We start from the raw sequence: 23,551 nt of genomic DNA, 5'->3' as shown, positions 1-23,551 counted from the left end.
GAGGGAGTCTCACCCTCCAGTTATCCGATCCTTTGCTTTTTGGTAACTTGACGTTTTGGGGAAATAAAAAAAATAGGTTGTTCAGTGGCAGACTATCTCTGCCTCTCATCTTCTCTGCCACATGACCCTGCTCTCCTTGCAACGAGGATAGGTTTCTAGCGATATGAGTTCCTACTGGGCTCCACAACAGCCTTTCCAGAAAATGTTAAAAATGTGCATTTCGTTAACAGGTGAACAAGGAGGGGCCAGCCTGCCCGCTGCTAGGGCTGCCCACAAGGCAGGGTACCACCCAGGGTGAAGGGACCGCACCAAGCAGGGCAGCAAGAAAATCCCAAGGCAGAAGCAGTGAGCATTGAGCTGCCTGGTCTAGGAAGGGCTGAAAGGAAAGAACTGAGATGGCAATGGCCACTGACATAAATCTGAATCTATCTGTGTAGCACCATGTGGGATGGAGGGCCAGTGCCCGCGAGTATTTGCATGCCCCAGGGCAAAGGCAGGCTTAGAGCGGGCTTCGTCCCCTTTATTCGCCATACCAGTGGTAGGACAGGAGCTGCACACCACCACAAAGAACTCTTTCCATTTTTAAACCAAGACACTGTGGGTACACCACTTCTTCCAATTGGTCCAGTATAGGCATTTAATAGGCTAAATGGTGTAATACATCTACAGGACATACATCAGTCGAGTATTATGTACAGGTGGCATTTTACAAAATTAGAAAGAACTGAAATAGAGCAAAATCCAACAATGTCTTACTCCATAAAACTTCCTTTCTGCACTACATGAAATATTCTACAAGCTAGACTAGAAAAATATGACTGAATGTCTTTTTTTTTCCTTTTCAGTTTCTACAAAGCTTTTAATCCAGAAAAAATACAAAACAACTACTGAGTTTATTAGAGAGACAACACTTGCACACAGACAAAGTAAGTGGACATTCATAGACCTGCAAGTTGAATAAATAGGGCTTGTTTGTATAAAACAATTTTCTCTCTATCTTGCTCTCCTATTTTAGGGCCTCTGGCCCATGTTCAGAAAAATAAAAATGGGAGGAGGAGTTTGGCTTTGCGTGGTTGTTAAACTGAGGCCACGCGGCTTTAGGAGAAAGCTTTAGTTTGAAGCATCCATTTGCTTCAGGTAAAACACTTCAAGGGAGCAGCGCAAAAGAGGGAAAAGGAAAGAGAGGAGTAACGAGGCTGGAAGGAGGAAATCCGGCATTTCTCTATGGGCTGTGGCTTTAGGTACTAGGATGAAAAAAAGTACTGCTGCGTGGCGTTGTTTCAGGCTGTATGTAGCATTTTGTTGTTTCTTTGGGAAACTTATTTAGGGAAGTGCCATTGACCTCAGGTGGAAATAGGATAAGGGCCATCCAGAGCAGGAAGGGAGGGAGCGTCTGAAAGCAGATAGAGAGCGCATAAAATTGGGGGAAGTGTTTCAAATGACTTTTTTTCCTTTTATAAAGCGAAAAGCAAATTAAGTGATAGGTCTAACATCATTCCTCAGGGAGCTGGGCAGACGCAGCTTGAAAGGAAATTAACACACAGCTAAAAATATGTCGTCACCGTGGTAGTTTTTCCTCCAGAGCTTTGTAAAACTTCTTGATGGTCGATGCAAAAGCAGCATTTAAAGAGCACCTCGCACCCGCCTGGCCGCCTCACCAGCGTGGCTTTCCTCCTGCCATGACGAGGTGCAGATGCGCCCAAGCCGGGGACCTCCTCTCGCTGCTCATGTGCTACCCAGACACGTAGCTGGAGCTGGTTCTCGCTTCGTTGCCTTCACCAGAAAACTGTCACCAGTAAGGGGGGTGACGGGTACGGCAGCCAGATTTAGGAGGTGCTCCTGAAACCTTCAGTTACTCTGGTGAAATTCGGTGCTCTGACCAGAATCCCACTCATCCAACAAAATAATTCTGTGACAGCTTAGGTAAGAAAGTCTACATCAAGAAGGCAAAACAGATTGTTATATAGGTTGAGACAGCAAAGTTTAACTTAAGTATCACATTGTACTATACTACACTGCTTATAAAAAGGGTCCTAGATCCCAAACACCCCAAATAATGAGCTACAGTTTTGTACATAAATTAATGTTGCTTTGAAGTAAAATAGTCTCTCTCCTTTGTATTAAACATTCATTGCACAGAACTCTTTGTAAGTAAATATATTAAATTTGGTTGCTAAGAAGGTATAAACTTATCTTATTAATACATCTGGCCAGTAAATTTTATCCACCATCACACAATTAAAAGTTGCTGTTAGAGAAAATTATTACTGGAGAAAAGAATGCACTTGGAAGTCAACTTAGGAGTTAACGCTGGAAGAAATCCCGTTGTTTTCTTCCACCTACAGCGAGCGGCTTCTTCCGGCTGCAACATTAATTGGAAGTACAGACCCCATCCAGCCCTGCAGAGATGGAGAAAGCCAACTTCGTAGCTTCTGGGACACTTGTCACTGACACAGTCAAACCCTTTTTAGCACATGCATTATCTATCTCCACCAACACTGTCCAAAGGGTAGTGTTCTGGGCTGAGATCGGTACTTCTCCCAGACGGGGGGAGGGAGTCTTTGGGAGGTCCCCATGCAGGAACGGGTTCACCCCTGTCAAAATGGCCCCCAAATCCTCAAGGAAAATCCACTGGAGGCCTGAGGTGCCCAGAGACAGCTTGTTCCACCGTGAGCTCTGGTTCCCAGGAGGTGGCCATGCAACCAAAGCTGAGGGGGCTGTGCCACAGGTGAGAGCCCCGGCACCTGCGCTCCCACCAGCAGCGTCCCATGGACGCACACCCGCCTTGGCCCTCCTCCGCCCCATCCTGCTGCGAGTGGCTCGGGGGGACCCGGCTTCAGGTGAAATGGAGGGCAGGTTTGGGCTGTGCCGTGGAGCCATGGAGCTCCAGTCATCCACCCCCACCCACCCCCCAGCTCCAGTCAAGGGAGGAGCAGCTGGGCCCCCGCACTTACATTACACACAAAACATAGCAAAAGAAGAACTGTCACAACAACTCCTATTAACAAGGTGGGACAAATCCAGCCCTGGCAGAAGCAGAAGCCATCTCGTCGGCTTCAAGGGAGAGGAGTGCGCACCGTGCCATGGCTGGACCTGGGCCCAAAGATGCACGAGCAGCGCGGTCCACCCCACCAAGCCTGCAACAGACAGCCTGACTCCACAAACACCAGCGACTAGCTAATCCGCTTCGACAACGTACGGCGAGAAAGCGTTGTTTCCGAAAGGCGCGAGCCTTGCTGAAAAGGCGGCTTAAGAAAAGGCTGGTTCATCCCAATTTGCACGGGTTAGCCAAAGGGAGGGAACAGCTCTGGGCCGCCCCAGGGCGGCAGCCCGGAGGCAAATCTTACACTTGCATCTCTATACAAAAGTTACAAAATCAAATGGTGACATTATATTACATCTATTGTCCATAATATCACAGTGCTAATTTTAAATGGCTAAAAACAAGAAAGGTTTTAGATTTAAGACATCCCTCCTGCAGAAACGTAACCCCTTTGTCCTGCTGTTGATATCTGAAAGCAGCCTTGCTTGAAAAAGGTAAATCCGATGATGAAATGTGCTAATTGAAATTAGGAGCATTTTTTCCTTGCTAATCTCGTATTTCCTAACACGTCCCATCGTTTCCCAAGGAAAAAATAAATAATATGAATCCCAGCCTGAAAATCAAAATGTTGAAAAGAACAGTTCTAAAGCCCAGACGCTTCTTACCAGGTACTAACTAAATAAAACCCTTGCAGATTTAAATACAGATTACTTTGACATGTCTTCAGAGTGTGTTAGCTTCCCAACAACATTCACAATGAAGTTTCACATCTGAGGCCGGGAGTCCCTACTCATCCTCTTCAGTTCTGCTTTCCAGAGTATCTGTACTGCCTTCCACTTCTTCAGTTGGGTGCGCTAAAGTATCTGCAAAGAAATGGTTCGTCAGGATTTATTTCCCCATGGAGGTACAACTGCCTTCATTTGATTCCCTGCTCCACCAGGCAGGTGCTCAGATTTGACACGAGCAATTTGCTCTACTTGCAAACCAGTAGTTAAACCTGGAGTAGGGTACTCCAAGTGCATCACAGCCTGACTTTACAGGCGACTTCAGACCTCAGGGCGGTTATTAGTGAGATGAGGTGATGATCCCTCTCATTAAAAGCAGGACAGCCACTGTAGTGTGAGGGCTATCTGCTGCCTTAGTGAAATCTGCTCAAAGTCTCAGTCCTGAAGACGTAACAAGTCCTAACGCCAGTGCACAAAAACAAAACAGAGGCCAAAACGTGCAACCGGGAGGTCAGGCCATAGATTTGGCTCAAATTGCTTCTTGAATGATCAAACCCTATGGCTGCCACCACCCAGAATCGCCAACTAGAACAGCAGGCGACCTGACACTTCAAGATCAGATCATTTGCATCACCCTTTGAATGTAAAGGAAGTTGCATCTTGCACCCCTTCCTGGCTGCTGTCTCCGGGTGTTTGGGTGGCAAATGTTGGTGCACTGAAATGGAAACCGTGTTACTCCTTCAGGCAAAAGGAGAGCACTGAGATGAAAAAACCACATAAATAAATAGGCCATTTCCACACTGGAGCATTCACTGTGCAATCTGCACTCCAATGAGCTCTTATCTTTAGCCACATTTACCCCACAGTGACACTACTAGTCATATCTACATATTTGTGAGCTCCTGCTACTTTACTGCACTCCTGGGACACTGTGATGCTTTGAAAATGTGCAGCTGTTAAACACTTTGCTTCTAGGTTAGGAGACAGGGAGGCAGATAAATGCTGTTGAATAGGATTCCTGTTTCGTACAGGGAATTGCTAACGTGCCGTAACCTGCCTGCTGGCCATGCCAGTGGCCAGCACTGAGCCTGATGCGGATGAAAGCACCACATGCTCAAAAGTTACAAGGAAATTTTCAGTCCACAGGACTCCCTTTCCAGTGCAGGTGTTTCTGGGCACCTTCAAGCACCTACCGCTCTTAGGTACGCTATTAACTTCAGTGCGCAGCGTGGCCTGAAACGGCTATATTCCTGTGGGGCACAAGGATGAAAATTACTCAGTTCAGACCTTCCAGATCCATCTGCTGCTGCTGCTGCTGGACACAGACTCTTTGGTCACCATGAAGACCTTTGTCTTCTGCTGATTTCAGGTCATCAGGAGGCCAGCGCAGCTCGCCGCTCTCTACATCCCCAGACTCAGTTGGCTCCACCACGATCGACGGCAGTCTTTTGGACAGCTTGGGGTACTTCTCACGTGAGTCTGGGAAGGCCTGGTGACACACATGGGGACATGCCTGTCAAAGCCCGGCCCAGGGATGCATAGCCACAGCAAGCACAGTATACGCTCCACCTTAGCATCCTTTCTACATCTGACATGCACTCCCATGTCCACCAAAACAAACCCTTCAAACTGGTGCAGGGGAACAGTCCTGCACAGGGAGGATCTCAAAAGCAGCTGAATCCAGCTCCTCACCGCCCAAGCGTGGACGCAGAGGGACTAACAGATCCCAGCACACTCTCCTCTGCACATGCTGTCTCTCGCTGGATAACTGGCTCTTCTCACCAGTGTGTCAGGCAGACGATTGCCCTGACTTGGGTATTCGATGTGCAGAGTAAGAACGGAGACTCAGGCAACAAAATCCATTATGTTGCCAAACACTGGGGTTTCAGTTCTGGTGAGTTTTAGGACACAAAGGTCATTGCTGTAACGCTAAGCTAAAGGGCTGCTGCAGCCCTTCTAGCTGCTCTCCGTTTACTCTGATATGATATTCACGTTTTCATGCAGTGACAGTTTATTAAGAAGCCACCATTCTGCAGAGCTGTTTTCCATACTGTGAAACACTGTATTTCATGCTGCATTCATGCAAAACAGGTAGCCCCAGAGATCGTCTTTACACTGAGGACAGTGCCAGGTATTATTTTCATCTGTCACATTGAAGCTGCAGGTCAAACACTATGCAGCGATTAGCGCTTGAAGCTGAACTACATCTTTTTAGTGAAGGATATTGTAACACACAACTGTGCTTTCTTGTCTTCATCATAGCTGGTTCATTTAAATCGCTCAGGGTACTTTGTTTTAGATTGGGTTTTTTTTGGGAGGAGGTTGAGTAAAAATCATTCCAGCTCCCCCAGGATGTTAACGTTCAGACAAGCTCTGTTGCTGCTTTGCTGAAACCTTATCTCCTGGCTTCTCAAACGTTCCTATACCTGCACTAACGGGCCATAAATTTCTCTGTGCTAGCTGAGTTTTATTTTATTTGTAACAATAAAATCAAGGTGCAGACTAGGGGACTGAACTAGGGGTTTAGAGCAAGCACCATCCCAGTTTAACTCCAGGCGCTGCCACAGGTTTGCTGTGTGCTGGTGGGAGCCTCCATGCACGTCTGCAGTGCGTTCACCACTGCGTCGGGGTCTTGGTTAGACTGAGCGCTGCTGGCTATGTCAGCCAGTCTCAGCACAGCTCCTGCAGAGACACGCAGATATTCCCTAACCACCACAGAAGTGAGCACATCCTCCAGGACACTGCTAGAGACCTGGGGGTGTCATAACCCACCGGAGGTGTTTGCTCCGTGGCTTTTGCAACCTCCCTTCCTCCCACGAGCTGCCCTCTCTAAGAGCTTAGGGTTTAGCTGTCCCGCTTGTCATCAGAGCCGGCATGGGGAGGCAAGCCCCTGGGAAAGGCAGTTCTCTTCCTGTGTGTCTGGGAAGCAGCAAGCACATTTTTATCATTGCTGCGATGCCTGTATCTGACTTCTGGAGACGAGGCAGGGCAATAATTCGCATCCTCACGCCCTCGCTCCCCATGGTAGTGTTGCAGAGATTCATTACTTTTTGCAAATCTACATGAAGCTGAAAAATGTTGTACACTATTGCTAGTGTGGCAAAGCGAGACACAATTAAGAATGTTTTTTTTTGTGAGAAAGCACCTTCAGTGCATCTAGACCAAGTGAATTACTGAACGTAAACCTTTCTAATGCCTCCCTGAGCTGCACCCACATGGGTGTAACTCATCCTGATCAAGCAACACTGCTCGTGCTGCCTACCAGAAAAGATCCCCCCAACTTCCCATTACACGGCCTCCTCCTGAGCTGTTTATAATTTGGAAAGACACTTCCATGGCAGCTGTCTTGACTGGAACAAATTTTTAAGAAGGTGCTAACACAATCCTGCTAATTCCAAATATGAGACAAGGTAAAATCTCCTTGGCCAGGACAGGTCAAGAGACACCCCTGAGCAGCAGTGCACTCTTCTTCAGATCCATGGTGGAGCCCAGCTCCCTGAGCCTCACAGCTCAGCTGGCAGAAAACAGCCACAAAATTGTGGGCAAATTGCCTTATTTCCCTCCAGGGACGCACACACAGGTGACAGCGACCTCTTCCCTGGCCGCTGCTCAGCTGGGGGCTGTGGGACAGCTACCCCGTCCCCAGGCCCACCAGCAACCCCTGGATGGGGGATCCAATACAACAAAATTTCTGTTTTTTTCATTTGCTTTCTGAAGCCATTGGAAGTGACACACACTGATCTAAAAATGTGCAAAAAGCTGATTATTGAGGCTGCAACAAAATTAAGGAAAGGCATCTGTGCGGCCTCAGCTTGGCTATTTTTGTTTGTGTCATTCTCATACTCTCTTTTCTCACACCAACCACATAATGTTTTTCTTCCACCGGAGCCCAGTATTTACCACATCCCTCCAGGAATGAGTCAGGACCGGTAGGAAGCAGAGATGCCTGTCGGGCCTCGCTGCGTTTTTCTGCGGAAGCCGGAGTGTGTGACGAGTGGGCAGGAGACTGCAGGAAGAGAAGGAGCAGTCTCCTGGCCAGAGCACTTGCAAGTTGCTGGAAGAAACCTAGTTTTCCCGCTGAGTCACTGACTTTGTGCCGCCTCTCGTTTCTTTTCACTTTTTTGCCTCAGTTGGCCATCACTAAAATGTGGATGGTATCACCTTCTCCCAGAAGGGTGAGGTGAAGGAGCTGGGGGAAAACCTCTGGGGCATATGATCAGGGACACCATAGAACAGGCCTAAATATGTAGGAGGAGTCGAAGCTGGCATTGAGTTTGGACAGTGTACACTGACACAATAATGAAAACCCAGGACTCTGTGGAAGAGGAAAGAGAATATTGAAAAAGTGCTCTTCAAGTAAGCAGCATCTATCTTGGACGGCCGACGAGGCATGGGAAAGCTTATGGCATGCTCTTTAATTGCACACAGCCTTTCATTATACACATAAATGATCTGAAAGGAATTTGAAAAATTTCAGTTCTGACTTCCCTGGCTTCCAAATGCTTGATTTTTACCTGCAATATGCTGTTCCTAGAGTAGTTTTCTGAGTAGTTTGCAATAACATACCTTGTACTGAGAAGCGACTCAGGTCCACTAGGACGTGTTTAGGTGGTTTGTCCCCAGCAGTGACACTGCGAGTCACGAGCACAACCACAGAGCACAAACCGGGGCGTGGGGATTGTCACAAGGGGAGCTCAGGACATCGTGATCCCTCCTGCTGGAACTGGCTCCGCAGGCGGGTGCGGGAGTGGGTGTCTGAGACCACCCAGGGACAGCAAAAGCTCTTTCACCTGCCAGCAAATGGCCCTGACCAGTGCTGCTGCTCCATTTATGTGGATTAAACCATCATTTCAAATGGTCTCTTTTCTAAAAAGGGAGCTCCCTCTGAGCCTGAGGAAACTTTGCTCGTTACAAGGGTGGCTGTGTAAAAGCTGTGGTATGGGACTGGCTGGATGCCTTCATCACGCGATAGTTGCTCAGGTCTGAACTCTTGGGGACAAACACGCTCTTTGCCTGCATCCCCGCAAGGGCCAGGTGTGGATTGAAGTTATTGGTTGCATTACATTGCTTCTGAAAAGAAACTCTGGATACTTTTCCAGTTTTGCTAAAGTTACCTGGCTTGAAGGGCCTCCTTCTTCCTCAGGAGTCTGGCTGAGCGCGAATTCCTCCATCACCGGTTCCCGTGTGTTCATCACCTCTGTCATGCTGTGAATATTCAATCAGAATTGGAAAACTCAGCTCTGAGCTTTGGCCCTACAGGTAATTTAACAAAAACATTGGCTTTTCATATTTGCTAAAATAATTGTGTTACAGGCTGTCCTTCCTAAACAGCCCCCCGAGAAGTGTTTCCGTGGCCCTCCAAGCCCACTGCTACCACTGCATGCCATGACGCAGGGCAGGGCATCAACCCAGGCTGCCCCCCTGGGACAGCAGGGAGGACCCCCATAGAGTCCCAGAGTCATCATCAGGAAAATATGAGCCCTCCTACGTTATCAGCAACCAGTTCATTACTAACATGAGAGATCAGAAATCGCATCTGTTGACCAAAAAAAGTTACTCGTGGAAATATCAGCCTTGAATTCAATTCTCATTCTGATTCTTTGTAACATCTTCAATATTTGCTATTCCCAGATGTCTCTTCCATTTAGTCATGAGCCAGAACTTCTTTTTAAACTTTTAATTCCAGACACACCAGCTGTAGCCGTGTTTAAGGGCCAAATTTTCAGTGGTCTTTACTTGCCTCGGTGTTCAGAGAGGTGTTGAGTGGGATTTTCAAATGCATCCGGGAAGGTTTGACACCTAAATCTCATTTAAATCAGGGACTTAGGAACCTAAGCTGCTTTTGTGCCCATTAACCATCCCCCTGCGCTGTGTGGCTCCCGAGGCCCTACAGCACTGGCCCTCGCACTCTCCTTGCTCTGCTGGGCACCTCGGCAGCCGGGAGCAGAGGGGTGAGAGCCGGCTGCCGTCCTCGCTGCAGGGAGCTCAGCCCAGCGCATGGCTGGGTGGCCGCGCATCTCTACGGCGTTTGGATTTTCCTCGCATTTAAGACTGATAGATACAGCACTCTGTCGAAAAATCTGAGGATGCCTGAAAACTTCATAACGTGTATTAAGCACGCAGGGGCAAACAGAGCCTCAACCACTCTGTTTGACTTACAGACTGAAGGAGCCACGTTCATTTTGGATGGGAATACATCAGCCCTGGATGGGTTTGGCCCTGGGCATTTCGCTCCAGCTGGCACTCATCAGGTACAGCAGCTACTGGATGCCAGAGCCTCCTGCAGCACGCAGAATGTAGGCATCATCAATTACACCGCTCTGCCACCTGCCACAGCAAGCACCCCTTTAGGCACGACTAAATGCTGCCATTAATTCTGGTCCTGCTTCACACACAAAAGCCTTCTTTGTAAAAGCAGCTCCTACTGAGAAATAAAAACTAAAACATCTTAAGGATAACTTGTTTCAGGCTTACATTACCAATTACCCCACAAAACAAAATTTTACAATATCTGCAATTACTACAAAACCCTTCACAATGACTTTAATTAGCTGTAGCACAGAGCAGCATGATATCGCAGAGACTTTCACTCCCACTGCATCATATTCAAAAAACAGCACGGCAGACCCAGGAGACTCTTGGGCTCAGCTGTGGGCCAGGACCCGACCCCATAGGCATCCATCAGCACAGGGAACAGCCCTTAAACGCCAGCCTTGGACCCAACCAACACCAAATTAAACAGCACGCTTCCTGGTACACACACACACAACAGGAGAGCAGAACCAGGCTCCGAAACTCAGCAAGAGGCTGAACCGAGCCTGGGTTCTGGGCATCCCCCAGCTTACATAGCCTGGATCCTCCCAGAGCCACAGTGCAGTAGAAGATGGACCGAATTTGCCTGCTAGGAAGAGAGTTTTGAGCTCCCTGCCCTTGCCTCCCAGCAGGAAGGATCAGGACACCACAAACCACCTAATCAGCAAAGTACATTTATTTTCTGGACGCATGCTGTTATTCCTGCAGCATCCAGTGGACCATACCATCGGGTACTCACAGACGACAGCACTGAGGGACTGGTGATCTGGAAATGGGAGACCCTTTCCTGAGTGGTGATCACGGGCCCAGCTGTGCCAGCTGTTCCTACACCCCAAGACAGCACTTAAAAGGACAGAGCTGTGCCCTTGGACCCTTCCCTGCCCAAAAGGAAAGCAGCAGTCTCTCCGTTGCCTCCTCTATCACTCATGCAGTTCTTGCCTTTCATCCCCCAGCCGGTCCCGCTCTCTGCCTTGGTCCCAGAGGGATCCTTTTGCACCCCTCATGCTGCCCCTCCAGCGCTGCCTCTGCAGGCAACCACGCCAGGCCATAGCAGGACCCTGCTCTCCCACCCCAACTCTTTGGGAAGATTTGGTCTGGGGGGCTTTCACAGTGCCTGTTAGCTACATCCAGCCGTGAGCATTGCCCTGGCCACGTCCAAGATGAACACCTTTCTTTTCAGATCCTTTTCAGGGTTCAGTGCCCCATCCCCAGCTGCCATGGACTGCAGGGTAAGGGAAATGAGAAAGTGTGTGTCTGGCTGGAAATCATCTTGGAGGCTTTGGGGGAGCCCAAGTCTTGGGCTTGGCTACCACAGAGAAGACATGTCCCACTGCTGTTGGTCCCTGCTAGCCAGCGGCAGGCTCCTGCAGTTGCCCATGGCTGGCTGGTTTATTTTAGCAGCCTTTCAATAGGTACCAAGTGTCTAAAAACTTCTCTGTCCTTGTTCCATGGGACATTAGACATATACATCCACACATGCACTGTCAAATGTCTTGTATGAGCTCAAAGATGTTGTTAAGACTTCATGAAATTCTATTATTGAGCAATAAAGGGCTCCGTGCTTCCCTAAGACCACATTACACCCCAAAGATTATTTCTAAATGACAAAGACAAATGATTCTGGCTATGAGAATGGTGACAGTCCCACCAGTGTTACAGCAGATGCCTCAGTGAATCAGCTCCCAAGCTGTTGAAGCCCAGGCCATTTCACAAAATCTGTGCAATTTAAGGCTTTGATTGAATAGGGTGGCAGAAGTGATTGTACTTGATGTGTCTCAGAAAATAACATGGGGCCATGCAATTGGCAAAAGAATTAGGCTTTACTGGAATAGATTAATTGTTCTCAGTTTCCACTCAGAAACAGCAAAGGAAAGCAGAAGAATCTATACCGGCTCTGAAAGCAGTGATGCTTCTAACAAGCTTAACTAGGTATTTAAAACTAAAAATAACCAGGAGTAAAATAATTGAGAATGCTGCTGTAAATCAGTTCATCTGAAACTTCAAAATCACCTACAGGACATCCCTGAATTGTTTATAAAGCCATAGAGTCTGAAAAGGGGGTTTGGTGGCTGCCTAGGGGTTTTTTAACTATGACATGGTTAAAGTGCAAGAAAATTTTTTACTTTTCAGCCAGTTTTGATGGAAAAATATTGAACCACTTTTACTGCTGCTTTTATGTGAGATGTACTAACATACAACAGAAAAGTGGCTGATACAAGTAAATTATTGTAAGAAATGTATCTCTTCTAAATTCAGTCTTGCATTCATTTTATGTACGGTAGGTGCTGATATCACCAATGACATACAGTAGCCATAGTGATGCAAAACAAGGCAATAAATAGCATTTACAAACAAAGAATAAATTCTGTTCTGGTGGATGAGTCACCTACTCTGAACCTTAAAATTCTTGTGGCAGTGAATTGAGAGATGCATTTACTTCTCCTAGGTTTAATTAAGATCAAATATACCAATTAAGGAAGAAAAAAAGCAAAATCGCTTCTTCGCTTTTCTGTAAGAAAACTGCATTTAGAGAAAATTATCTTAACTGCAACTGCTACAGTTGCAGGACCACGCTCTGCTGATCTCTTTCCAGGGGCAGGGAGCAAACGCACAGCCCAATTTCTGCTGTTTGCGACGGCGCTAACAAGGTCAGTAACGCACAGAGCAATAGATAGGTTGAGAAGTGCTAAACCACCTACCATAAGGAGCTCAGAAACAATGCACACATTTTTATTTTCATTTTGGAACAGAGGGATAAACTGTCCTGTGAAATTCCTGGTGGCAAGACAGCGTTTGAATGAAGACCAGCTTCAGGATTCAAAAACGTGAAGCTCTCATGTGGCTACAGAAAACAGGCAGGTGGTGGGACACAAGCAAAGATTTCCTCAGAAACGGAGCAAAACCACGAGCTGTTACCTGAAGCAAGGATCAGCTGGGAGGATGCTCAGACATACCCCGAACAGAGGCCTGATCCTGCTCTCTCCTCCCCAGCCGGGATGGGCAGCAAAGGGGACGCCCAGCCAGAGCACGAGGCTCCACGCAGGACAAACGGCCAGGACAGGGCAATGACAGCAGAGGGTGCGTTACCTTCAATCACATCAACGGATGCCGCTTCCGAAAACTGTCCTTACCGCAGGCGTTCACGTCGTTGACGAAGTGTCACGCAAACTCTGTCAAACCCTAAAAGCACCTGAAAGAGACAACAGAGCAGAGTCAGAGCGCGCAACCAAAACCACAACGCTGGCAGCGACGGGTGGAAGAGTGTACTACCGAAAACTTGGTGCAGAAACTCCCACTGTGGAGGCCTGTATAATTTTCTATGCCATATGGGATTTGACCTCACTAAGGACGCAGCTCATAGCACACCTAATGAATTACCGAGGTAATCAATGCTCCAGAACCACCCAAAGCTCTTAGCTGGAATACTTTGCAATCTGACTCTTATTGTGATGCTAAACCTTATTCCTCAGTGTAAGCTACACAGAAACTGCTGAAACTGAGACACTCTGAAATTCTCCCATACGGAAATTTTAATGACAGTTGGAAAATCAGGAAATAAAAATGTATACCCTTATTTAGCAGGATCAGTAAGACCTGCTTAGTAAGACACAGTTCAAAACATCAGAGAAGAGAATGTGTCTCCTGCTCAAGCAGCTACCGGTCAAGACACAAAGACGACAAAATGGGCTGAAAGAAGGATAACTCAGGATTACATTACTGCGCATTTTTTACAGGTGTCACAGGAGAACTGATTTTTGCAAAGGTCTGCTTCAAACTGAAGGTAACGCTTTGACTGGTATCAGGACAGGGGAGCCTGGTGAGTAGAGGTGAGGATCCCACCATTTCAAAATGTGACTCACCGATTTCTTATGACTTCTCTGTCAGAAAGTCTTAGCTGAAGAGCTTGAGAAGCTACACCGCTGAAATACAGCCAGTATCTTGGCCAAGGATGATTTTCTGAGAAATTTGTTTAGCCCTACAGCTTGCCAAATATATATTCATGCCAGCCACAGCTATTTCCTTGGATGGGAAAAAGGTGTTTTCAGTGAAGTGAATGGTACTAGTGTATATATTTTATATCCTCCAGAGGTTTGGATTCCAGCCCAAGTGACTAAACAAATCTACCTGCTTTGGAAGCCTTCCTACCAAGATTTATAACACTGGATTAAATGCACACTGATTTTATTCAAAAACAGTGACAGAGGAAAAACTGTGTATCGCATTCTGGAGTTTCTCCTCATGCCATAGGCTACGGTTCTTGCAAATCAGGGAAGCAGGAAATTTCATCTCCATCCCCAGGATTCAATTCAGAAGGTTTATTTCTTGTCTGGCAATTTTCCTTCCTAACCAATGATCAAACAAACTTCAGAGAGGCTGTTTTGTCCCTTAAAAATTCAGGACTACACTCAGTGCTTGTCTCTTGTACGGAAACCAGAGAGCATCCGATACCATGTTATCCAATACTCTGGGAAGAAGATTTTTATTCCACTACTCACTACAAAACCACTGCTATTAAATCCATGAAAATTCAGCAAGAATTCATCTACCTTCAGTCTCTCCTTTAGAAAAGACTGGATGTAACAAGAACAGTTATTGCACTGAGTCACCTCTCAATGAGAGACAAAATGATGTAAGAGATAAACTGGGCACCACACGGCCACGGCTGCAATCCAAGCCAGGCCAGTTGCTATTTAGAGGTATCTTCAGATGCCTGGTTAGTGGTATACAAGGACCCATACAGTACTAAACGAATTAAAAGTCCATTGCTTTTCCAGTCTTTCAGCAAAGGAATACTGGCTTGAACTGACCCAAGACCAATCTCCTCTCCAACTCTGCACTATGGTGTATGCGCTGTTTGAGAGGGGACATCAGCCTCTGGGGCTCAGGTACTTGAAAGCTGTAATAAAATCATTTGAGGACTGCAGCATGGAAAAAGTCCCTCTCCCAGCCCCACACAGCCGTATTTAAAAACAGAAACTTTTTCCCAGTCAAGATTGTTCTAGAGTTCAGTACTTCCAGTGTATAAAACTACCAGAATGCATTTATTCTCTGAAGAGGAAATACTCACTTTATCTACCTAATAGATGTGATTATCTTCTTTGGCTCACACTAGAGGAAACATAAACTAATACCCTTCCTTCTACAATACTGCTTAATCTTTTAAAAACAAGGCATGGCTACTGAGAGCATGCCATGAGCTTTTACTGCAGTAGAACCAGTCTCAAAATGACTTGAGTAAAGCCCTTCTCTGTTTATCTCTTCTTGTCTCTTCTTACTTTTACCCACCTTCGCTGCTTAACTGGTTAGTCCAGCCTGGAGCCCACTTGCTCAACGCACTCCCTCCTAAGCTACCCCTCTTCCACTCCCCAAATTCTCCACCCTCCTTTGCCTCAGCTCGACACCCAGCTGCTCCTCTGGCTCCAGGAGTACCAACACAGCCGTGCAGCCCCTCTTGCATTGTGTCTCCTGAGAGAAACCCAAAACCCAGGAATCACCTGAAATGGGTCAGCTGTGCATCAGCTGGCAATGTACCCATGCTGTCATCATATCCTCCTCCTCTCCTTTGGCACGTGCCCTCATCCTCAGCCGGTGTGGGTCCTCTCTGAGGAAAGCACACTGTGATGTGGTATGTGTTGCACGTTGGGGCTAGGCTGGGATTTAGGAGTGTTTGTGCCTGATCACAACCATTTCCACGTAGTCCCTGAGGCATTGCCAAACAGAGCCACACAATTGCTTGCACATGTGCCACTGTTAACAGTGACCAAGAAGTCACAAGTATCAGAGACCAGTGACGCTGCCAGGCCACCCCTCGCTTGGGCTTGGAGAGCCCTGCTACAGTTCCCAGTAAAGAAGAGCTGATTTAGGGACTACTCCAACGAGCTGGTCATGCCCTTGCCTTTTCAAGAGCCACACCACCAAGCAAAGTGTGAGGAGACACAACCAAGGGGATGGTAGGAGAGCTGGTTCCACCAGTGAGACCAAGCAACGCCTCAGTGGTGGCCCCCTTGTCCAGATTAAGGGCCACCACTCCACTCCACCTCCCACCCCACACAAAGGGATAGATTTCCACCTGTGCTGCCTGCCATGGGCCAAAAGCCCAGGCACTGAAAGATGCTCTCCAGGCTTCTCTCCCCCTTTGGAAAGCATCTGGGGCACGTTGTGTGTTTTCAGTTTCTACACCACAAGGACACAGTCTGTCCCGGCAGAGCGGTCTCACCTCCCACAGGAGGACAACCGGCACCAGGGAGTAGAAGCAGGATGTTGTACAGCAATTCTGGCCAGCTGGGGTGTGTGGGAAGCCCAGCCTGGCTGTCTCTCCTGGGCTGTGCCTGGCCGTGTCGTGTGGGGAGAGGACTCCTCCATGTACAGCAGTGGAGGCCTTTCCTTCTGATAAATCCACCGTGAACTGCAAAGTAGATGTTTTTAAGGCAAGCGCACTTCATCAGCAAAACAGAAATAGGAACCAGCCACAGGCTGCAATCCTAGCAGCCCGCAGATCGGCCATTTGATAAAGGAGCCCCACGTTCCAGAGCCACCAAGCCCTGAATGCTTCGCTGGGAGGCAGCAGCACCTCCACCATCAGGTCACTTCTGTTTCAAGATGCATCCTAATCTGAAAGCATCATCCCTCCTCTCCCAGCTGCCCCACTGTTGGAGACAACTGGGTGGCAGAGGAAGACCTGGCCTTGGGGTGCCAGGGCTGCTGCTAAATTAGCAGGGGCTGTGGGACAGCCTCCTCCCCTCCCAGGCTTCCCAAGTTAATCATTCCCCCACTGAGCACTCATGGAAATATTATGATAAGAGCCTAACAATACCACATTGAAGGTGCACCCTGTAACAAAGAAGTGTAGATAACCAGCAGAAATTGGCCTTGAACCACTGCTCTGTCTGCAATTTTATCATTTTTCTGGCACCGCAGAAACAGGAGCCCTCCCCTTCTTGTTTCAGTGGGACAATCCCAGGGGCTTTACCAGCCCTGCAGTGAAACCGTGCTGGAGAGATGTCCCCGACATGGCTCTGCGGGCTGAGCCTCGCACGCGGGAAGACTGCAAACACCGAGCTCTGGGAGCTCGCCCCTGCAATCGCAGCGCACACGCGGTTCCCTCTGATTTCAGATAGCGCCGCAAACAAACCAGGGGTTCAACCTTGGCCGGCCGGTCCCCCCCGCTTCACCCCACTAAAGCCTCTGGATAAACGCACACTTTTCTTCACTCAAGGAGTCTTTGCATGTGCCACAGAAAGAGATCTCTGCTATTGATTACAAAGAAAACTGGGACAGGGCATGCATAAGAATGGCGTTAGGCAGGAGAAGCAACGGTCTGCTTCTTGACTTTTGCAAAGTGGAAAATTTTGATGAGCCAGTGAACCCTACTCAGCAACTCCCAATAAACAGACAGGTCCAAGGAGGTTTTTCCACCCAGAAGAAGAAAGGGTGCCTTATGTGGGCCACTTCGCTGCAGCAGATCGGGCTGTCAGTTCAGCCAGGGTGGGTGCAAGGTTGATCTAGGACAGAGCTATGGTTGTTGCGGTGGATGAAGCCAGGAAGGGGCTGCTCACATGGTACCAGAAAGCACACATCCACACCAGGATACATGTCAGTTGTTATTGTCTGCAGTCAGGTGCTTCTGCAGATCCAACTCTTCTAGGCCCTGGCCTGAAGTCAGTGTCCTAGGAGTGTCCTAGGAGGCCCTTCAGTGCTTCAGTCTAGACGGGTGGCCTGGGCCATCCAGAGGTAGGACCATGCCTAGCACCTCTGCTGGGGGTGGGACACTAGCTTCAGCATCTTGGCACAACCCAAAATACGCGCTCACCTCAGTGACACTCTGCAGCCTCCAGTTCCCATGAGTGCCTACTGAGCTCAGCTTTTGGACACTGGATAGCAACTTGCACAGCCTCTTTGTTTCCCCTGGTTGCACGTTTGTAATGGATGCATTTTATGAAGTTCGTAGGTTCCACAGGACTAGCCAAATGTAAATTACCGCATGGACCCCAGAAGATAAATGCGTGTGTATATGAACTCCTATTTAAACCTCCCACTTCTTTTTGGATGCAAATCACTTTCCTAAGCAACTGAGAAAAGCGCGATATGTGTCAGAGTCTGGAGATTAGAGATCTGTTCTGTTCCCTCATTTCAGAAGCTCTTGTCTTCGGCTACCCACGCAGTACTTGAGTTCTGCTCTCCGCAGGCCAAAGCTGCCTTTCCTCCTCTCGGCGGCGTGTGCTCCGCAGAAGATGTCGATCTCTCTCAGGAAGCAGCGAGATGAAATGACTCTCGATGTGGAGGAGAAGGCATTTCAGCATGAGACACAGCACGTAGTTTGGGAGAGCGAAAAGGGGTAGGAGGCTGCTATTTTCAGGCCATGCTGCCTCTCGCCGCTAACTTCGCAGCAAGCTGCAGTTTTTACTGTTCCTGCTCCAGAGAAGCTACTGGGGTAAATACCACCCTGGGGAATTTCTCAAATAGTCATTGTGGACTACCAACACCAGAAAACACAGGCTTGCAAAGGGCACAGTACTGGCAGATCACTCTAACTCAGCTTCCTTGACTCCTGTTGCTGCACAGTGAGGCATCCGGGAGCCGTTGGTCTTCTCAAATCCCCAGCTCCGGCAGCACCGTGACCACGCACAACCTCAACTTCCAGTTTGTTGCCATTGTCCAAGTTCCTACTGGCCCTGTTTGCAAAAAGGAGCTAGAAACTTGACTCATGAACGGCTGAAAAATAAGGAAAAAGAACTAAAATGTGTCTGTGTTTAACTATCCCAATTTTTAAAGCAATCTCATGATTTGGGGGTGACTTAACTCAAATTTTTTTGCAAATGACGCTTGCAATGCTGTTTGCTATGGGTGCTTCCTTGGTGGGTTTTTCTTTTTTCTTTTTCTTTTTTCCTGGCTGCTTTAGAGAAGCTCATTTATTTCAGCTCTTTGATCTCAGCACTGAACTACCTGAGCTTCCTCGCGGAGGATGCCACAAGGGATAGGTACGCAAGGGAGGAGAGCGGGGCAGCCAGCCAGGATGCTCGGATATCGGGATGAGGAGCAGCCAGCCAGGAAGCATGTGTGGAGCAGCGGAGGGAAGAAGCAGCAGAGCAGATGGGAAGAATGACTAAGCCAGCTCCTCCGAATGCTGGTAGACCTCGGTATCATGGAAATCTCCACAGAATCCTCATGGAACCGTTTGCCAAGAGAAAGTTTGGATTTATTTTTTTGAACATTGGATTCAGCAGCTAATTGATGTGAGAGGACCTCATTAAGAAAACAGCCCCATCAAAATTAGAGATAAGCCTGAACAAGCTGTTAAATGTTTTTAGAGGTATCTCTTCCAGTACTCGCTGTGCAAATACACTCCCATCTGAGAACTTGCTTTTGGGATCGGAAATGCCTGTGCTGAGCAGAGCGTTCCTGAGCTCTGCTCACACAGTGAACCACGCATTGGCTTCAGTTTCTCAAAACAACCTTACAAAACCAGCACCTTACAAATCAGTATACTGCTCCTTCTAATTCAGAGCAACCGCTACTAAAGGGTCTCAGAAGCAAATGGCTTTGTTTCTGGGATCCTCTCTACAAGACAACGATTCTTTTAGTCCTTCAGATTTCATGCCACGATTGTCCCTCACCTTACAGCACCCGTGGGAGTTGGTGACAGATGAAAACTGGCTTCATCTCCTTCTTTCTGCTATTCCCTGGGTATTTTTGGATGGTCCTGAATTCAGGCCACAGTCCCATGAGCAGAAGATGAGTGGGGAAAAAAGTGTCTTCGAATATCAACACAGAGTAGGTGATTGTTACATGGAAATGTCATGGGAAATGGATTGTGAAATGTCTGATGTCTTTCTGGTACTGCGAAAGAATACTCCGGGGAGTCTATCCTTCCGATCATTTCTAGGTAACAGAATAGGATAAAAGGTTAGGTACGGATAGGTAGAACAGTATTTACTTAAAAGATAAACTAGTTCTTTTCTTGTAACTTTGCAGAAATTAGAAAACAGTGCTGTCAGTGCTGTAATATGATGAAATGTTGAGCATTTAGTACAGAATTCAGTGAAGCCAACACAGAAAAAGTGTTAGATTTAAAAAACAAGCAAACAAAAATCCACCAGACACTCCTAAGAGAACAAAGACAACAAAGAGTATTTTAATATTCCCCATCGGTAATTAACAGCACAACCACAGGTGTCACAACATCGCAACCTAACACCAAAGATGCAGCTGGTTTTCTCTTGGAATTAAAACTCCGTAACCTTAATTGAATTTCAAAGCATGGGAAGTTGCCCCAGCCTGAGACGGAGGATATGAGAACACCGTGTGCTATTGCAGTAGGGATGGGCACGATGGAGGGTGAGGACAACACACAGCTAAATCTAAAGAAGTTATTAAAAAAATTAAAATGCAGTATGTTTTTTTGTTTTGGAATGAGTCATTAATGCTGAAAGCAGATATGCATTAATAGGGCTACGAGTCTTCCTGCCAGCCAACTAACAAGCACCTTCCGGATCTAGAGGTCTCCTAAATATTTGCACACAGGCAGTTTAAGCATGTGCATGTCAGAGACAGAACCCAGCTGAAAATTCAGGTTGCATCTCACAGAAGTTGCAGAGGAGCTGGTCTTGGACTATTCTCTCCTGGTCCTACGGGGCCATGGGTACTACGGGGCAAAACACTACGGGATCAGTCAACGCACCCTGATGAGAGCAGGGGCTTGTCCTGCTGGACCACAGCTGCTTCCAGCTCTGCTATCAGCTCTGGTATCTGCTCTGCAGAGGACGGTACTGGTCACTGTCTCTCTAAACCATGCAGGAGAGGTGATCCCAGCCCTTAAGGGCTTGTGATCAAAGAGTGAGAGAGGCGGAAAGAGGGGGCTGAGATAAGGTTCTAAGGACCTGTTGGTATCAATCAGTCTTTTTTCATTCTACCAGGCTGCTGTTGGTTGGCAGTTTCCCTGGGGTTTGCAATAAAGTCTTCCGTTGAAGACGGAAAATGCAGGAAATAGATTCATTTACAGTTTTTTCCAGACAAGGTACACACATCTGAGGAGCAAAGGGAAGGGCTGTTGCTGAGGCAGATGCTGATCTCCTCGAAGTCACAGCAGGACTCCTCCCGCCTTATGTGACACAGAAATCTCCCTGGTCCAAGGCTTCTCTGACCGACCCCTCCAAAACAGACAGATGTGGTTAAATAGGCTCAAAGGCAGGGGCACAATTCCAGAAATGAGAGAGAAGGAGCAATTTCAGCCTGTGATACTGTGGGGTTGACACCTGATCTATGCAAAAGCCTGTTGCTTAATACAAAGAGATCATTGTGAGAAGGGAGGGAAAGTAGTGACTGTCTGCACATTCATTTCTTCTGCTAAAGTAATGTACCAGAGACGTTAAGAGGAAATTCCACTTGATCGACAAATTGTCAGGCTAAATTGGGAAAGCACGCAAACCAGGTCAAGTCATTCCCTGTTTGCTTGTTTTCTCTCTGTAATCATAATGTTGACTCTGAAAACATGTTTTTTTAAATGGAATATTAATTATCAAAATCCTGAGCTGTGAGCTGGATCCTTTTCTGGGCACAAAATTTGTTGCTCATCACATCTAAGAGACGGAAAACACTGGCTTGAGCCTGGCTGTGTGTAGGCAGATTTCCCCTGCTTCACCTTCATTTTCAGGCTGCTCATAAGGAGGCACTGTGCAGAGCCCCAGGCTACGGGACGGACACGAACACCAACTTCTGGGTCCCTCCGTACGGTCTTATTGCCAGGAGGGCTTCTTTCCCCGTACCACTGACTCCACGACTGCAGTTTATCTCAGTCAGGAAAAGACTAATGGAAACAAATTTCTCTCTGTGTATTGCTTATTGTGGCTTGAGGGGTTAATGCTACACCCAGCCTTACCTTACTCCCCTGTAGCCATATTCAGAGATCTACAAATACGGCTCTGTCCCAGACGAAAAGAAAATTTTTGTGGTACGTTCATTTGGCAGCAAGAAAATATTCACACCCCTTGCTCAGAGTGAAACACAGTCCTCATTTACACAGCAAAGTAGGTTCTTTCTTTCCCTGCAAGTAACCGTATGTCTGGTATTTGCTACCTGATGCGAAAAGCAGGATTTCATCGCTCTCTTACCCAGTTCAGCTAAGCTGCAAGCAAAAGCATCACTGCCTTCAACTTGCGCTTTGCTACTCGCTTCCTCACCTCCAAAGCTGCCTTGGAAAAAAAAAAAAAAAGGAATGGAATAAACGAACAGCTGAGGCGATCGCAGACCACGAACCAGCGGCTCCCTCCGTGCCACGCTCGTTCCTCAGGATTCCTTCACACCGCCCTTCCAGTGCCGAACAAGTTGGGTCTGGGTTTGGGGTTTTTTTGTTTGTTTGTTTGTTTGTTTTTCAGGAGAACCCATTCTTCAGGGAATTCTCCTTAACATCCTTTACTCGAAAAAAAACCAAACATCCCAACCCCAAGCCCCCCACCTGCAGAAGGATGCCTCCCCGTCCCCCGAAACTCCCCGCAGCCCGGCGTGGAAGCCAAACACTTCTCCCCGGACGGCTCCCGCGTCCCGCTGCCGACCCGACCCGCACCGCTCCGACCCGACCCGCACCGCTCCGACCCGACCCGCACCGCACGGCTCCGCTCCGACCCGCACCGCACCGCACCGCACCGCTCCGACCCGCACGGCTCCGCTCTCGGCTGCCGGCCCCGCGTCCCCACGGCCCCGACCCGCACCGCCGCGGGGCCTGCGGCGAGCCCCCGGCCGCCGCCCGCCCGTCCCCCGCGGCCGGCGGAGACCTCCCGGCCCGGCCCGGCCCGGCCCGGCTCACCGTCGGGGCCGGCGAGGCGAGGCGAGGCGAGGCGGCAGCCGCCCGCCGGCCATGCACGGCGGCAGAGGGGAGCCGGCAGCTCCGTCAGCGCGTCCGCATCCTCCCGGGCCGGGCGCTGGCCCCGCCGCCGCCGCGGCACCTCCCCGCCCGCAGACCGGGGGAAACCACTCCCCCGGCAGCGCCGGCCCCCCCCAGCCCCCCGCCCAGCCACGGCACGGCGGCCCCGCGGCCCCGCCACTTGCTGCGGACACGCGTGGAGCCGCGGGGCTCCACCCAGCACGGTCCCGGCCGCCGCAGCGCGGGGCAGAGGGTCCCGGGAGGAGACCCTCCCCCGGGGCAGCCCCCCCCCTCTCCTTGCCCCGCTCACGGGTGTGGGGCTGGCACGGGGGTCCGGACCCCTCCGCCCAGCACCCCCCGCTGAACTGAGGAGGCACGAACTTTTTTGGGTGCTTTTGGCGAGGGGGCGGGTGCTCCACCCCGGGGTGGGTTTCCCAGCTACAGCCCCGGCCCGCGGCAGGGTCACACTCTCCCGTGGGGAGCATCCCATCCCATCACCACCTTGTCTGGAGGGGCCACAGGGCTGGCGATGGTGGGCAGACCATGCCAGGGGGGCGATCAGGGGCTCCTTGCTGCCAACGACCTGCCAGGGGCCCACCTCAACCCCCCTGGAGA

At 48.9% G+C, this 23,551-nt stretch overlaps 1 protein-coding gene across 1 annotated transcript; it reads right to left on the bottom strand.

Moving 5' to 3' along the window:
• Positions 1 to 610: 610 nt before the first annotated feature.
• On the bottom strand, positions 611 to 23,022 carry LBHD2 (LBH domain containing 2). Its single transcript, XM_075426602.1, has 5 exons — positions 22,880 to 23,022; positions 13,168 to 13,270; positions 8,883 to 8,973; positions 5,056 to 5,257; positions 611 to 3,906 (listed from the first exon to the last, which is right to left on the bottom strand). Exons 3-5 carry the CDS (start codon positions 8,970 to 8,972, stop codon positions 3,830 to 3,832), a joined length of 369 nt encoding a protein of 122 aa, XP_075282717.1. The 5' UTR covers position 8,973; positions 13,168 to 13,270; positions 22,880 to 23,022; the 3' UTR covers positions 611 to 3,829.
• Between the last annotated feature and the right edge of the window lie 529 nt (positions 23,023 to 23,551).

This window comes from Opisthocomus hoazin, chromosome 7 (genome assembly GCF_030867145.1).
Source record: "Opisthocomus hoazin isolate bOpiHoa1 chromosome 7, bOpiHoa1.hap1, whole genome shotgun sequence".
Lineage (NCBI taxonomy): Eukaryota > Metazoa > Chordata > Aves > Opisthocomiformes > Opisthocomidae > Opisthocomus > Opisthocomus hoazin.
Note: the sequence above shows the minus strand (reverse complement) of the source record. Positions and strands in the feature narration are given on the sequence as shown.